Genomic DNA, 17,185 nt, shown 5'->3' on the forward strand with positions numbered 1-17,185 from the left:
TCTCAGCACCCACTGCCACCGCACATCTCACTGCACCCACAGTCTCTCAGCACCCACTGCCACCGCACATCTCACTGCACCCAGAGACTCACTGCACCCACTGCCACCGCACATCTCACTGCACCCAGAGACTCGCTGCATTGTCACTGCGCTGGGGGAGGAGTTACACGATGCACATATAATAAGATATATCATGTTCTGTGAATGCGTAAATGTGACTTTCTGCCCCACATCAGGGAAGCAAATAGTGAGACTCCCCTTTCCCGGCATTTATAGGTGTGTACGTATACATATACAGTACACACACCTATACATATATATACGTGTATATCCGCTCGTACTTATTTTCTGGCCATTATTAATAAATACTCTCGGCCTCCCAAATATGTCGGGAATCCTTTATTAAATTGTGGTGGGATCAGCAGTTGTGTCACACTGTAGTGTTTGTCCGTGTCCCCACGTGTGACGTGTGAGTCTGTGTAGTGAGTGCTTACTCCCACTCACGCGTGTACGAACCGCCGAATATTCACACTGCTGACAAGCGACTTCATACTGAAAGAATATTTATTGGTTACAAAAATAGTATATAGGATCCAGTCCGCGTGTTAGATCAGCGCTGTGCCGTGTGGATATTACACGCGTGTTGCCGTGTGGGCATTACACGCGTGTTGCCGTGAGCAGGATATATCCCTCAGAGGGAATGGGGGGGTAACACTCACTGCTGAGGTGTGCAGAGTATTACTCCACTAGACCCCCTTGAGTTCCCGGGACCCTCGGAGACTAAACCACCATCCCTTAAACAGCAGAGCATTCCCCTAGTAAGTGGCGATCTGCAGAGTATCGCGCCGTTCCCTGCAATGCTATTACTTTGCTTTGCAATGAAGGGGTTAAGGTGGCAGAACTGCGCTCCGCTAAAAAGTGTTTGCGCCTTTTAACCCCTTCCCTGCCAGGGGGCAATGCAGAGCACTAACCATGAGTTGCTTGCTCCCAGTGGTGAAAGAGTTAAGATGTGTAGGGGGGGATCCAGTCTCCAGAGATCAGGGGGTCTCCCTGCTGTGATTGGTGCTGTGCAGTCTGGGTGCCTTCCGGGCAGAGTCTCGCACGGCGCAGTGGGCGGAGTTTACAGCGGTTGGCCTCTGTCCTGCTGGGCGGGTCTCCCCCCGCAGAGCACTTTCCTCAAACAGGATCTGCGCGTACACGGTGCTGGAGGGGGGGTCCTTCCCCGGCGGGGGCCATGTCATCAGCTCCAGCTCTGCGTACGCTAAACCGTCCTCCACCACCAGGCGGGGCTGTGAGACACGGGGGCAGGGGCATCACATTAACACCAACACAGGCTGCAGAGAATCGCTCACAGCACACGCGTGTCCAGGCAAACACGCAGCAATTCTGGGGCATCGCTTTACTAACCGCAGCGCTAATACAGAGGTCTGCAGAGTATCACTTTACTAACCCCAGCACTAATACAGAGGTCTGCAGAGTATCGCTTTACTAACCCCAGCGCTAATACAGAGGTCTGCAGAGTATCACTTTACTAACCCCAGCGCTAATACAGAGGTCTGCAGAGTATCACTTTACTAACCCCAGCGCTAATACAGAGGTCTGCAGAGTATCACTTTACTAACCCCAGCGCTAATAGAGGTCTGCAGAGTATCACTTTACTAACCCCAGCACTAATACAGAGGTCTGCAGAGTATCGCTTTACTAACCCCAGCACTAATACAGAGGTCTGCAGAGTATTGCTTTACTAACCCCAGCGCTAATACAGAGGTCTGCAGAGTATCGCTTTACTAACCCCAGCGCTAATACAGAGGTCTGCAGAGTATCGCTTTACTAACCCCAGCGCTAATACAGAGGTCTGCAGAGCATTACTCTGCGTATACCAACACTACTCAGGGGAGTCAGACCGGGGAAACATTTTGAAAGTGCACAATTTGTGCAGTTACTATCACACTCTGATACACACACACAGACTTACACTGAGGTCTGCAGAGCGTTACTCCCTCCGCACTTACACTGAGATCTGCAGAGCGTTACTCCCTCCTTACTTACACTGAGGTCTGCAGAGTATCGCTACCGAATGTACAAATGAACACTCACAAGCACGAGGGGCGTCGGTGTGTCCTGTGCCACGCTGATCAGGGGACCTGCATGACAAAGGGTTAAACCGGCATTAAGGATGGGAGGCGCAGGCTGGGCGTCAAAGGGTTAACAGGAATAACCGTTTCTGCAGCGAGGAGTGAGGCCGTCGGATATTATAGGGTTAATAAGCTTGCGTGTACTGACTGATCTGTGTGGTTGATTTGAAGTGCTGGTTGGTTAAAGTGTGTGCAGTTAGATCCAGAAGCCGTTTGAACAAGGAAGCGGTTAAACAAGGTATAGTTATTGAAGTACAGTTTACTGTTAGTACTTCTAAACTTCATAGTTGGTAGAATGAGCAGGATTGAAAATGCCACTCAATGCACATCTTGCCACATGTATGTGCACTTGGAGCAGCTGTTCCAAGGAGCATACCGCTGTGAGAAGTGTGAGCGGGGGGTCTCTTTAGAATCAGAGATTGCTGATCTGAAGAGGCAACTTGCAATATTGAGGGACATTTTTAATCTTGAAAGGGAATTAGAGCTCACGGATCAGGCCCTTGCTTCGACTAGTGGTGCAGATGGTGGCGCTGTTAGTGAGGAGCAGGTAGGTAGCTGGGTGACAGTTAGAAGGGGAGCAGGGGCAATAGGGAGAGGCAGGTCGTTTCTGAGCTGACCCATCCCAATAGATTTGCCATGTTGAGTGAAGATATTGGGAATGTTGGGGCAGAAATGGCAAGGCTGGGGGAGACTAATTCCTCTAGCAGCCATGGGGAATAGTTCCTCCAGCACAGTGGGGACTCAGGATGCTCAGATACAAAGAAAGATTGTGGTGGTAGGGGACTCCATTATTAGGAAGGTAGATAGGGCAATCTGTTGCCGGGACCGCATGAACCGAACAGTTTGTTGTCTCCCGGGTGCTCGGGTTCGGCACATTGCGGATCGGGTAGACAGATTGTTGGGGGGGGGGGGGGGGCTGGGATTGACCCGGCGGTCTTGGTACACGTTGGCACCAATGACAAAGTTAGAGAAAGATGGAGGGTCCTAAAAAATGATTACAGGTATCTAGGCCAAAAGCTTAAAGCAAGGACCTCCAAGGTAGTATTTTCTGAAATACTACCAGTGCCATGCGCTACCGCAGGGAGACAGTCAGAGATCAGGGAGGTTAATGCATGGCTATGAAAGTGGTGCAGGAAGGAGGGGTTTGGGTTTTAGAGCACTGGGACTCCTTTTCTGAGAGGTGCCATCTATATTCTAGGGACGGATTGCACCTCAATGAAGAGGGATCTTCTGTGCTAGGGGGGAGAATGCTAAAAAGGTTGGAGATTTTAAACTAGGATGGAGGGGGGAGAGGAATGAAACAGATAATGAACTAAATGGAATAGAGGAGGATACAAGGTGGTATGGAGGTAGAATGAGGGCAAGTGCGAGTGTGACAAGCAGTGAGATACCCATAGTAAATACAGATAATACTAGAAAACTTCTAAAGACTAAACCAAGTGGGAGCAGAAAGGAAGGAGCAGATAAGATAATAGTACAGGCTGAAAAAAAACTTAAATGCATGCTTGCTAATGCAAGAAGCCTGACAGATAAAATGGGGGAGCTTGAATTAATAGCTGCAAGGGAGCAGTATGATATCATAGGCATTACTGAAACATGGTGGGATGAAACTCGGGACTGGACAGTTAATTTAGAGGGTTATCCGCTTTTTCGGAAGGATCGAACAAATATAAGGGAAGGTTGAGTATGTTTATATGTTAAACCGGATCTAAAACCTATTATAAGGGATGGTGTTTATGAAGGGAATGATGAAAATGTAGTGTGGATGTAGTGTAATGTTGTGGATAGAAATTAGCAGTGGAGGTAAAAGTATAAAGAAAATGTTTGTGGGAATATGCTATAAACCACCAAATATCTGTGAGATTGAGGAACTAAAATACTTTTGCAAATGGAGAAGGCATCAAAACTGGGTCATGTTTGCATAATGGGGGATTTTAATTATCCAGACATAGACTGGGGCAATGAGATTAGCGTTACAACAAAAGGAAACAGGTTTTTGGGGGTGCTTAAAGACAATTATATGACCCAAATTATTGAGGAACCAACCAGGAGAGGGGCAGTTCTGGATTTGGTCATATCAAACAATGTAGAAGTAATAACAAATATTCAAGTCCTGGAACATTTGGGTAACAGTGATCATAACATGGTCTCATTTGAAATAAATTATCAAAAAACAGATTACTTGGGTTCAACAAAGACTTTAAACTTTAGAAAGGCAGATTTTAATAAACTGAGGTCTAATCTAGTAGTAATACAATGGGATGATGTTTTTGCAGGAAAAATGTAGAAGATAAATGGTCAGTCTTTAAAACATTGTTAGAAAAACACACTTATCAGTGTATACCCTTGGGTAATAAGTATAAAAGAATTAAGTCAAAACCAATGTGGCTAAATAAACAGGTAGGGGAGGAAATGGACAAGAAGAGGAAGGCGTTTAGATTCTTTAAGTCAGAAGGGACAGAGACATCGTATCAGAATTATAAGGAATGTAACAAAAATTGCAAAAGGGCAATCAAATTAGCAAAAATGGATAATGAAAAAAGGATTGCAATAGAAAGTAAGGTCAACCCAAAAAAGTTCTTTAAGTACCTTAATAACAAAAAAATGAGAAAAGAAAATATAGGACCCTTTCAGTGTGAGATGGGTAGGCAGATTATTGGAGATAAGGAAAAAGCTGAGGTATTAAACAAATTTTTTGCCTCTGTGTTTACCAGGGAAGAATCAAGTTCAATAGTAGTGCCGCAGGAGGAAGCCACAACCTCCATATTAATGACCAATTGGTTAACTGAGGAAGAAGTTCATAAGCGACTTGAAAAAATGAAAGTAAATAAGGCACTTGGCCCCGATGGCATACATCCAAGAGTTTACAAGAAGTTAAGCTCAGTAATAGCCAAACCATTATATTTAATATTCAAGGACTCCATTTCCACAGGCTCAGCACCACAAGATTGGCGTAAAGCAGATGTGGTGCCTATATTTAAAAAGGGAGCTAGATCACACCCGGGGAATTTCAGACCTGTAAGCCTGACTTCAATAGTAGGGAAACTACTTGAAGGTTTAATACGGGATAATATTCAGGAATACCTAATGGAAAACAAAATTATTAGTAATAGTCAGCATGGATTTATGAAGGATAGATCATGCCAAACTAACCTTATTTGTTTCTTTGAGGAGGTAAGTAGGAATTTAGACCAGGGTAATGCAGTTGATGTGGTCTACTTAGATTTTGCAAAGGCTTTTGATACGGTTTCACACAAGAGGTTGGTGTACAAAATAAAGAAAATTGGACTCAGTAATAATATATGCACCTGGATTGAAAACTGGTTAAAGGACAGACAACAGAGGGTTGTCATAAATGGAACTTTTTCAGGTTGGGCTAAAGTCGTGAGTGGAGTACCTCAGGGATCGGTACTGGGACCCCTGCTTTTTAACTTGTTTATTAATGACCTTGAGGTTGGGATCGACAGCAAAGTCTCCATCTTTGCTGATGATACTAAATTGTGTAAGGTACTGTAATAGAATCAGAGCTTGATGTAATTTCTCTTCAGAAGGACTTGGAGAGACTGGAAACGTGGGCAGGTAAATGGCAGATGAGGTTTAATACAGATAAATGTAAGGTTATGCATTTGGGATACAAGAATAAAAAGGCGACTTACAAATTAAATGGAGATATATTGGGGGAATCCTTGATGGAGAAGGATTTAGGAGTGCTTGTAGACAGCAGTCTTAGCAATAGTGCCCAATGTCATGCAGTAGCTGCAAAGGCAAACAAGATCTTATCTTGCATCAAACGGGCAATGGATGGAAGGGAAGTAAACATAATTATGCCCCTTTACAAAGCATTAGTAAGACCACACCTTGAATATGGAGTACAATTTTGGGCACCAATCCTAAGAAAAGACATTATGGAACTAGAGAGAGTGCAGAGAAGAGCCACCAAATTAATGAAGGGGATGGATATTCTAACTTATTAGGAGAGGCTAGCTAAATTAGATTTATTTACATTAGAAAAGAGGCGTCTAAGAGGGGATATGATAACTATATACAAATATATTCGGGGACAATACAAGGAGCTTTCAAAAGAACTATTCATCCCACGGGCAGTACAAAGGACTGAGGGCCATCCCTTAAGGTTGGAGGAGAGGAGATTTCACCAGCAACAAAGGAAAGGGGTATTTACAGTAAGGGCAGTTAAAATGTGGAATTCATTACCCATGGAGACTGTGATGGCAGATACAATAGATTTGTTCAAAAAAAAGGTTGGACATTTTTTTAGATGGGACAGGTATACAGGGATATAACAAATAAGTATACATGGGAAGGATGTTGATCCAGGGATTAATCCGATAGCCAATTCTTGGAGTCAGGAAGGAATTTATTTTTCCCCTTAATGGGGTTTTTTGTTTGCCTTCCTCTGGATCAATAAGTAAGTATAGATATAGGATCAAGTATCTGTTGTCTAAATTTAGCATAGGTTGTACTTGATGGACGTACGTCTTTTCTCAACCTCATCTACTATGTAACTATGTAACTCTGTAACTATGTAACTATGTAATCCTGGAGAGGTGAGAAATCTGTACCACGTTCCCACCGCTGCAGCGCGCGTCAGCCACAGAAAAGGCGCAATATGTCACGGAATTGCCACGTTCCCCAGTGCCACGCACATAATCCCGTTCAGTGGTTCGGGGGAATGTCGTTTTCTGAAGCCGTCGTAAAAAAAATGCAGCAAACTGTTATTTATGTTAAAAAAGGAGATTTTGCCGCCCTCCAAATATCCCAAGACTGGCAGTGTGTGCAGTGCTGTGCACCGCGCAATGCGGAGCGCTCTGCGGGGTTACACGCTGTGCACTGCGCAATGTACAGGCCCGCGGAGCGCTCTGCGGGGTTACACGCTGTGCACCGCGCAATGTACAGGCCCGCGGAGCGCTCTGCGGGGTTACACGCTGTGCGACGCGCAATGTACAGGCCCGCGGAGCGCTCTGCGGGGTTACACGCTGTGCGACGCGCAATGTACAGGCCCCGCGGAGCGCTCTGCGGGGTTACACGCTGTGCGACGCGCAATGTACAGGCCCGCGGAGCGCTCTGCGGGGTTACACGCTGTGCGACGCGCAATGTACAGGCCCGCGGAGCGCTCTGCGTGGTTACACGCTGTGCGACGCGCAATGTACAGGCCCCGCGGAGCACTCTGCGGGGTTACACGCTGTGCGACGCGCAATGTACAGGCCCCGCGGAGCGCTCTGCGGGGTTACACGCTGTGCAACGCGCAATGTACAGGCCCGCGGAGCGCTCTGCGGGGTTACACGCTGTGCGACGCGCAATGTACAGGCCCGCGGAGCGCTCTGCGGGGTTACACGCTGTGCGACGCGCAATGTACAGGCCCCGCGGAGCGCTCTGCGGGGTTACACGTTGTGCGAGTCCCACGGGTCGCCACATGTTGGGCATCATTTAAAGCAGGGCGCTCAAATCCAGTCCTCATGCCCCCCTAACAGGTCTGGTTTTCAGGATATCTCAGCTTCAGCACAGGTGGCTTAGTCAAAGACTGAGCCTCCGATTGAGCCAATTGTACTGAATCAGGGACTGATTGAGCCACCTGTGCTGGAGCAGGGATATCCTGCAAACCTGACCTGTTTGGGGGAGGGTCGAGGCCTGGAGTAACATAACCCAAACTGAATTGGCCTCTCCCTTTGCATGTAGACGGTCAGCTCCGATATACAATTGTACGTGTTGGTTCCTGCGCAGAAGGTCACACTTGTGTTACTGAATGGATGAGACGTGTGTCACCGGGCTCGGGACAGGCACACACAGCAGGGCTCGGGACAGGCACAGCAGGGCTCGGGACAGGCACAGCTCCTCGGGACAGGCACAGCAGGGCTCGGGACATGCACAGCTCCTCGGGACAGGCACAGCAGGGCTCGGGACAGGCACAGCTCCTCGTCACCGCGTGCGCTCACCTTTCGCAGGGACCGCGGGAGGGGCGTCTGGCTCCCGGCGTCTCCTTGTCTTCTTTTTCGAGGACAGAGGTGACCAGAGGTCAGTGACCCTGGGACTCCCGTCACGGAGGCTGGGGACAGGCGGAGAACATTGTGACATAAAGGTCTGATGGCCCCAGAGAGAGGAGAGTGACAGCAGGGGGAGAGGGTAGGGGTGTCACACATTGGTGTCATTGTGTCCCTGTAACGGAATTTAGTGACACTGCGAGATTAACTGATTCAGCAGCAAAGAATAAGCCAGTATTCTGAAGCACATGCAACACACACACACACACACACACACACACACACACACACACACACACACACACACACACACACACACACACACACTCATAGCTGTGCACATACATATTCATACATATACACACATACACACTCACACCTGTGCATATACACACACACACACACACACACACACACACACACACACACACACACACCCACTCATAGCTGTGCACATACATATACACAGATACACACATACACACTCACACCTGTGCACATACATACACACATATACACACATACACACTCATAGCTGTGCACACACACATACATATATACATACACACATATACATACATACACACACTCAGCTGTGCACACACATATACATACACACACATACATACACACATTCATAACTGTGCATACGCACATACATACACACAGATACATACGTACACACACACACTCATAGCTGTGCACACACCTACCTGTGCAGTACACACACATTCATACACAGCTGTGTAGTACATAACTACACACCTACTGCACATCACAAAAACACGCAGAGCCTCACAAAAGCAGAGCTGTGTTTCATGTCAATGCGCACACATATACACAAACACACACACACACACACATTGTGTATTTGCAACTGTAAGGCCAACACAGTTGTGTTATGCATCACACAGATGTGCTGTGTTGTAGTGAATATAAAGCGCTAACTCTACTAGTGTTCACTATCAATGTACAGTGAATAATTCTTAGATCTATTGATACTAAAATTTACATATAATCAACATAAAAAATTGTGCACACGTGATAAATTCGTGTATATATAAAAGGTGTATAAAAAAACCCTGCTCGACCCAGCTGGTTAGGGACTGGTTCTGCTTGTCCCTCAGGTTGTGCAAATTCGTACGTGATCCAGGGGGAGCATGGGAGAAAAATGAAAATATAAAAGAAACACAATATAAGTGCAGACAGGTTGATACTGAGTGGGTTAGAGTGATCGTGTATCTTGGCTCATAAGTGTTGCCTACTCACAAGATTCAAATAGAACACGGGCAGTTTGACACAATGGTCTCAGTGGACTGGATCTGTAGATTCTAGATAAGGTGCGGACTTCACTCTCAGCCGGACAGCATATGTGTGGAGGGAAAGAGAGTATACATAGTGCAGACCAGTAATGTAAAAGGGTTTGACGTTATGAAACTTTAAAATGCACACTTACAATAAAAACAATATATTCAGGCATGTATCACAATGATTGTGATGGAAGAGGGTGGACTGTAGATCTTAGGGCTCACCCGCCACCTCCGGTGCGCATACGATGCGTGGGAAACTGCTCCGCTGGGTGATCCCTCTCAGTCCCTTCCCGGGTACTCAGATGTTGGAGACTCCAATCTCCCAGCTGTGCGTTGGTTGCGGTGTATCCCTTCTGCAGCGCGCCGTCTGATCGCGTTCTGTGGACTCCGGTACGTCACTTCCGGTGCAGTCCCGATACGTCACTTCCGGCGGTGGGCTCCCGATCTTCGTCCCTGCTCCTCTCTCCCAGTAGGCGGATACCACTCTACGCGTTTTTTTCGGTTTGAATTGAATAATTTGTTTGTTGACATACTACCATCTATGATTAGACATTATATGCCCCATTGAAATGTAACATACACTTTTTATAGGATGCAAACCATCCATCCATTTTTTATTCAATTTGTATCAGCATTGTATGGATTTAGTCCTGAATCATTGTACATGACGGAGTATTTGCCATTTCACTCTTATACCCCATTATGGGGGATACATGATTCATGTTTTCCATTTTTTGTAGTTGCTCCAGGCTACCAAAAAATAAATCTTATCTTATACTATATTAGTGAAAGCACTGTATGTTTGCCTGCCTGGATGTCCGGTGTCCCTAGCGGCAATCTCATTGGTCGCTTGGGCCGCCCGCCCCCGCACACCTCTCATTGGGCTCACACACTCACACCACCCCCTTGGCCCGTCCCCCACACCTCTCATTGGCCTGAGGCGGAGTGACGGGCCAAAGGTCCAAAAAAAATAAAAACACACACACACACACACACACACACACACACACACACACACACACACACACACACACACTCTCTCTCTCTCTCTCTCTCTCTCTCTCTCTCTCTCTCTCTCTCTCTCTCTCTGTTACATACATTAGCGGGGCTCACAGTGTTAGCAGCACATCTCCCGCTCTCTTCCCCACCGGTCCCGGAGGCTCCGCCTCTTCCTCCGCCTCTCCCTGTTTCCCGCGCTTTCACTCCCCCCCCCCTCCACGTGGGAGCTGCCGGACGGGTGAGGGAGCTGCCGGACGGGTGAGGGAGCTGCCGGACGGGTGAGTGAGCTGCCGGACGGGTGAGGGAGCTGCCGGACGGGTGAGTGAGCGGCCTTCACGTCCCCTCACCCCCCTTCACCTCCCCCCACTCACTTCCCCTCCACCCCCCCGGCGCCGCTACAGTCAGCGGGGGAGCGGAGTGATCACCTCCCCTCACTCACTTCCCCTCCACCCCCCCCCCCCCGGCGACGCTACACTCAGCGGGGGAGCGGAGTGATCACCTCCCCTCACTCACTTCCCCTCCACCCCCCCCCCCCGGCGCCGCTACACTCAGCGGGGGAGCGGAGTGATCACCTCCCCTCACTCACTTCCCCTCACTCACTTCCCCTCCACCCCCCCGGCGCCGCTACAATCAGCGGGGGAGCGGAGTGATCACCTCCCCTCACGCACTTCCCCTTCCCCCCCCCCCCCCGGCGCCGCTACAGTCAGCGGGGGAGCGGCCACAACACGCTGCCTCCCGCCTCAGATCCACGTGGGAGCTGCTGGACGGGTGAGTGAGCGGCCTTCACCTCCCCTCACCCACCCCTCACTACACTTCCCCTCCCTTCCACATCCCCTCCACCCCCCTCCACCTCCCCTCCACCTCCCCCCACCCCCCTCCACCTCCCCTCCACCTCCCCTCACCCACCCCTCACTACACTTCCCCTCCCTTCCACATCCCCTCCACTTCACCTCCCCTCCACCCCCCCTTAACCTCCCCTCCACCCCCCCTTAACCTCCCCTCCACCCCCCCCTTCACCTCCCCTCCACCCCCCCCTTCACCTCCCCTCCACCCCCCCCCCCTTCACCTCCCCTCCACCCCCCCCCTTCACCTCCCCTCCACCCCCCCCCCTTCACCTCCCCTCCACCCCCCCCCTTCACCTCCCCTCCACCCCCCCCCTTCACCTCCCCTCCACCCCCCCCCCCCTTCACCTCCCCTCCACCCCCCCCCCCCTTCACCTCCCCTCCACCCCCCCTTCACCTCCCCTCCACCCCCCCCCCCTTCACCTCCCCCCCCTTCACCTCCCCCCCCTTCACCTCCCCTCCACCCCTCCCCTTCACCCCCCCCTTCACCTCCCCTTCACCCCCCTTCACCTTCCCTTCACTCCCCCTTACAACCTCCCACCACCTCCCCCCCTTCCCACCTTCCCACCACCTCCCCCCTCTTCCCACCACCTCCCCCCCCTTTCCACCGCCCCCACCTTCCCACCACCTTCCCACCACCTCCCCCCCCCTTCCCACCTCCCCCCTTCCCACCACCTCTCCCCTCTTCCCCCCTTCCCACCACCTCCCCCCTCTTCCCACCACCTCCCCCCTCTTCCCACCACTTCCCCTCCTCCATCTCCCCCTTCCCCTCCTCCATCTCCCCCTTCCCCTCCTCCATCTCCCCCCTTCCCCTCCTCCACCTCCCCCCTCTTCCCCTCCTCCACCTCCCCCCTTCCCCTCCTCCACCTCCCCCCTTACCCTCCTCACCTCCCCCCCTTACCCTCCTCACTTCCCCTCCTCCACCTCCCCTTTCCCCATCCCCCCTCTCCCCTCTTCCCCCCCTCCACCCCCTCCACCCCTCTTTCCCCCCTCCACCCCCTCCACCCCTCTTTCCCCCCTTCCCCCCTCTTTCCCCCCTTTCCCTCCTCCCCCACCTTTCCCCCCTTTTCCCCTCCCCCACCTTTACCCCCTTTCCCCCTTCACCCCTCCCCCTTCCCACCACCTCCCCCCCTTCCCACCACCTCCCCCCCTTACCACCACCTCCCCCCCTTACCACCACCTCCCCCCCTTCCCACCTCCCCCCTTCCCACCACCTCCCCCCTCTTCCCCCCTTCCCACCACCTCCCCCCTCTTCCCACCACTTCCCCTCCTCCATCTCCCCCCTTCCCCTCCTCCATCTCCCCCCTTCCCCTCCTCCATCTCCCCCCTTCCCCTCCTCCATCTCCCCCCTTCCCCTCCTCCACCTCCCCCCTTCCCCTCCTCCACCTCCCCCCCCTTCCCCTCCTCCACCTCCCCCCTCTTCCCCTCCTCCACCTCCCCCCTTCCCCTCCTCCACCTCCCCCCTTACCCTCCTCCACCTCCCCCCTTACCCTCCTCACCTCCCCCCTTACCCTCCTCACTTCCCCTCCTCCACCTCCCCTTTCCCCCTCTCCCCTCTCCCCTCTCCCCCCCCTCCACCCCCTTCCCCCCTCCACCCCTCTTTCCCCCCTCCACCCCTCTTTCCCCCCTTCCCCCCTCTTTCCCCCCTTTCCCTCCTCCCCCACCTTTCCCCCCTTTTCCCCTCCCCCACCTTTACCCCCTTCACCCCTCCCCCCTTCACCCTTACCTCCCCCCCTTCACCCTTTCCCCCACCTCCCCCCTCCCCCCTCCTCCCTCTTCCCCCACCTCCCTCTTCCCCCTTCCTCTCCTCCACCTCCCCCTTCCCTTCCTCCCTTCACCTCCTGTCACCACCCCCCCCTTCGCCTCCTGTCACCCCCCCCTCCCTTCACCTCCTGTCACCCCCCCCTCCCTTCACCTCCCGGCAACCCCCTCCACCTCCCGTCACCCCCCCTTCACCCCCCCTTCACCTCCCCTCCACCCCCCCTTCACCTCCCCTCCGCCCCCCCTTCACCTCCCCTCACCATCCCCCACCACCCCCCCTCACCACCCATCCTCACCTCCCCTCCGACCTCCCCTCCGCCCCCCTTCACCTCCTCTCACCACCCCCCACCACCCCTCCGACCTCACCTCCCCTCCTTCAACGCCTTTCTCCCACCCGCACTTCTGCCTTTCACCCGCCCACCGCTCACACCCCTGCGCCACACAGCCGCCGCACGCACTCAACAGACACCCGCCACACTCGACACACACCCGCCGCCTCTCACCCACCCCACACACTCGACACACACCTGCCGCATCCTGCCCCTACGCAACAATATCACTGACCAGCTGTCACCCGCACTCGCCACACACCCGCCGCCTCACACCCTAGCAGGACCCCGACCCACAGCCAGCACTCACTACCCACGCGCCACCCGTACTGAACACCCACCCGCCGCCTCACACACGCTCACACCCTAGCAGGACACACGCCTCACATTTTCACATCACTTACAGTATGTCACCAAAATATACATTGTACTGTGGTGTGGTTACAATAAACCATTTTTAAACAACATCGTATTACATTTTCTTCCATCTTTCTTTTCAATATTATTATCCAAACTTTACAACAAATACTCACCTATTGTTCCACCATTTACAAATAATACTACCTATTACGCATTTACATCCCGGGCAACGCCGGGTCTCTCAGCTAGTATACTATATTAGTGAAAGCACTGTATGTTTGCCTGCCTGGATGTCCGGTGTCCCTAGCGGCAATCTCATTGGTCCCTTGGGCCGCCCGCCCCCGCACACCTCTCATTGGCCTCACACACTCACACCACCCCCTTGGCCCGCCCCCCACACCTCTCATTGGCCTGAGGCGGAGTGACGGGCCAAAGGTCCACAAAAAAAAAAAAACACACACACACACACACACACACACACACACACACACACACACACACACACACACACACACACACACACACACACACACACACACTAGCGGGGCTCACAGTGTTAGCAGCACATCTCCCGCTCTCTTCCCCACCGGTCCCGGAGGCTCCGCCTCTTCCTCCGCCTCTCCCTGTTTCCCGCGCTTTCACCCCCCCCCCCCCCCCCTCCACGTGGGAGCTGCCGGACGGGTGAGGGAGCTGCCGGACGGGTGAGTGAGCGGTCTTCACGTCCCCTCACCCCCCTTCACCCCCCCTCACTCACTTCCCCTCCACCCCCCCCCCGGCGCCGCTACAGTCAGCGGGGGAGCGGAGTGATCACCTCCCCTCACTCACTTCCCCTCCACCCCCCCCCGGCGCCGCTACACTCAGCGGGGGAGCGGAGTGATCACCTCCCCTCACTCACTTCCCCTCCACCCCCCCCCCCGGCGCCGCTACACTCAGCGGGGGAGCGGAGTGATCACCTCCCCTCACTCACTTCCCCTCCACCCCCCCCCGGCGCCGCTACACTCAGCGGGGGAGCGGAGTGATCACCTCCCCTCACTCACTTCCCCTCCACCCCCCCCCCCCCCCGGCGCCGCTACACTCAGCGGGGGAGCGGAGTGATCACCTCCCCTCACTCACTTCCCCTCCACCCCCCCCCCCGGCGCCGCTACAGTCAGCGGGGGAGCGGAGTGATCACCTCCCCTCACTCACTTCCCCTCCACCCCCCCCCCCCCCCCCGGCGCCGCTACACTCAGCGGGGGAGCGGAGTGATCACCTCACTCACTTCCCCTCACTCACTTCCAATCCACCCCCCCCGGCGCCGCTACACTCAGCGGGGGAGCGGAGTGATCACCTCCCCTCACTCACTTCCCCTCCACCCCCCCCCCCTCCTTCAACGCCTTTCGTCCGCCCTCCCGCCTCTGCCTTTCGCCCACCCGCACTTCTGCCTTTCACCCGCCCACCGCTCACATCCCCGCGCCACACAGCCGCCGCACGCACTAAACAGACCTGCCACACTCGACACACACCCGCCGCCTCTCACCCACCCCACACACTCGACACACACCCGCCGCCTCTCACCCACCCCACACACTCGACACACCTGCCGCATCCTGCCCCTACGCAACAATATCACTGACCAGCTGTCACCCGCACTCGCCACACACCCGCCGCCTCACACCCTAGCAGGACCCGACCCACAGCCAGCACTCACTACCCATGCGCCACCCGTACTGAACACCCACCCGCCGCCTCAAACACGCTCACACCCTAGCAGGACACACGCCTCACATTTTCACATCACTTATGTCACCAAAATATACATTGTACTGTGGTGTGGTTACAATAAACCATTTTTATACAACATCGTATTACATTTTCTTCCATCTTTCTTTTCAACATTATTATCCAACCTTTACAACAAATAGTCACCTATTGTTCCACGATTTATAAATAATACGACCTACTGTATTACGCATTTACATCCCGGGCAACGCCGGGTCTCTCAGCTAGTAATATATATAATTAAAATAGATACAGATAATACACATATCACCACCCATTACCCGTGGGAGCAGGCAAACCACTCACCTTTGAATATGTATATGGATATATATTTACATACATTATTAAATAATCACAACATATTTTCTATATATTTTTTTATATACATTTTTTATATAATATAATTTTTTATGCATTATTTAATAACATATATCCTTTATACCTCCTGTTTTTTTTTTTTCATCAAGTGATTAAGACTCCCATCACTAACTTAAAGACCCCACATAATCCTCATTCACTTATATATGTATTTTTCATATACAAATAAATATTAACAAATATCCACTTCATCACCTCCTAATCATCCCCTTTAAAAACCGGCAGAATGCTCCCTTATGTATACTGATGGATTCCTCGTTAGTGACAAGTGCAGACCGTGTAGTAACAGATGTTTTTAATTAAATTCTACTATATGCGCTATATAAGGATGTAGACTAGTAGGGGGCGGTACACTCCTGACGAAGCCACGCACTCTTTGGCGAAACGCGTAGAGTGGTATCCGCCTACTGGGAGAGAGGAGCAGGGACGAAGATCGGGAGCCCACCGCCGGAAGTGACGTATCGGGACTGCACCGGAAGTGACGTACCGGAGTCCACAGAACGCGATCAGACGGCGCGCTGCAGAAGGGATACACCGCAACCAACGCACAGCTGGGAGATTGGAGTCTCCAACATCTGCGTACCCGGGAAGGGGCTGAGAGGGATCACCCAGCGGAGCAGTGTCCCACGCATCGTATGCGCACCGGAGGTGGCGGGTGAGCCCTAAGATCTACAGTCCACCCTCTTCCATCACAATCATTGTGATACTGAAGAGGCAGAGGCCCCAGCATGGGGTCGTAGGCTCCTTAAGGGCTGCGACGTCCTGATTGGCGAGAGCTGGTAGGGGGGGGGGTCGGCTAACCCCCCTCCCCCTTCCCACACGGAGTGGGAAGGCTGCTTGTCCCCTCCCATGCAGGGGGAGGGGGGAGAGGGTATAAAGAGTGGGGCCCCAGGGGAGAGAGACGGAGCTAACGGAATTCCCACCCACCCATCCCCAATGTGTTGCTTTTGTATTGAGCTGTTGGATTGTTATATTAACATGATTTGTATCACACAGGAGCAGTTTGTCTCCTCGTCACAGCGGATCTGCCGCGCCAGCCAAGCTCACGAGACGGAGAAAGGGTGAGGACTTTAGGGTCTGTCCCTCAGCTGCAGCCCCTAGAACAGCGCGGCAGGCTGGAGGCGCCGGCTGTAGGGCCGGGCCGGCCTATGCCCAATCCACGCTGGTAAAAGGCTGGGCGCCAGCTTTAGGGCTGGGCCTAAGCTGACCCTAGGGGCGGGAGGGGGAGGGAAGCAGCCCAACATCGGCTGAATGAGGATCTCCCCCTCCCATTTTACAGTGCTTTTGGGCGGGGGGAGGGAGCGGGCCAATTGCTGG

General features: G+C 52.7%; 1 protein-coding gene across 1 annotated transcript in view; it reads right to left on the bottom strand.

Annotated features, from left to right (window-relative positions):
• Positions 1 to 546: 546 nt before the first annotated feature.
• Positions 547 to 17,185, bottom strand: part of VSTM4 (V-set and transmembrane domain containing 4) — a 91,805-nt gene continuing 75,166 nt past the window's right edge. The window contains exons 6-8 of the mRNA XM_075610262.1: positions 8,087 to 8,196; positions 2,098 to 2,144; positions 547 to 1,289 (exon numbers count right to left, since the gene is read on the bottom strand). Coding sequence (XP_075466377.1) covers positions 1,038 to 1,289; positions 2,098 to 2,144; positions 8,087 to 8,196 — 409 coding nt within the window. The 3' untranslated portion in view covers positions 547 to 1,037. The remainder of the gene's footprint in view (positions 1,290 to 2,097; positions 2,145 to 8,086; positions 8,197 to 17,185) is intronic.

Source organism: Ascaphus truei, chromosome 8 (genome assembly GCF_040206685.1).
Source record: "Ascaphus truei isolate aAscTru1 chromosome 8, aAscTru1.hap1, whole genome shotgun sequence".
NCBI classification, from domain to species: domain Eukaryota; kingdom Metazoa; phylum Chordata; class Amphibia; order Anura; family Ascaphidae; genus Ascaphus; species Ascaphus truei.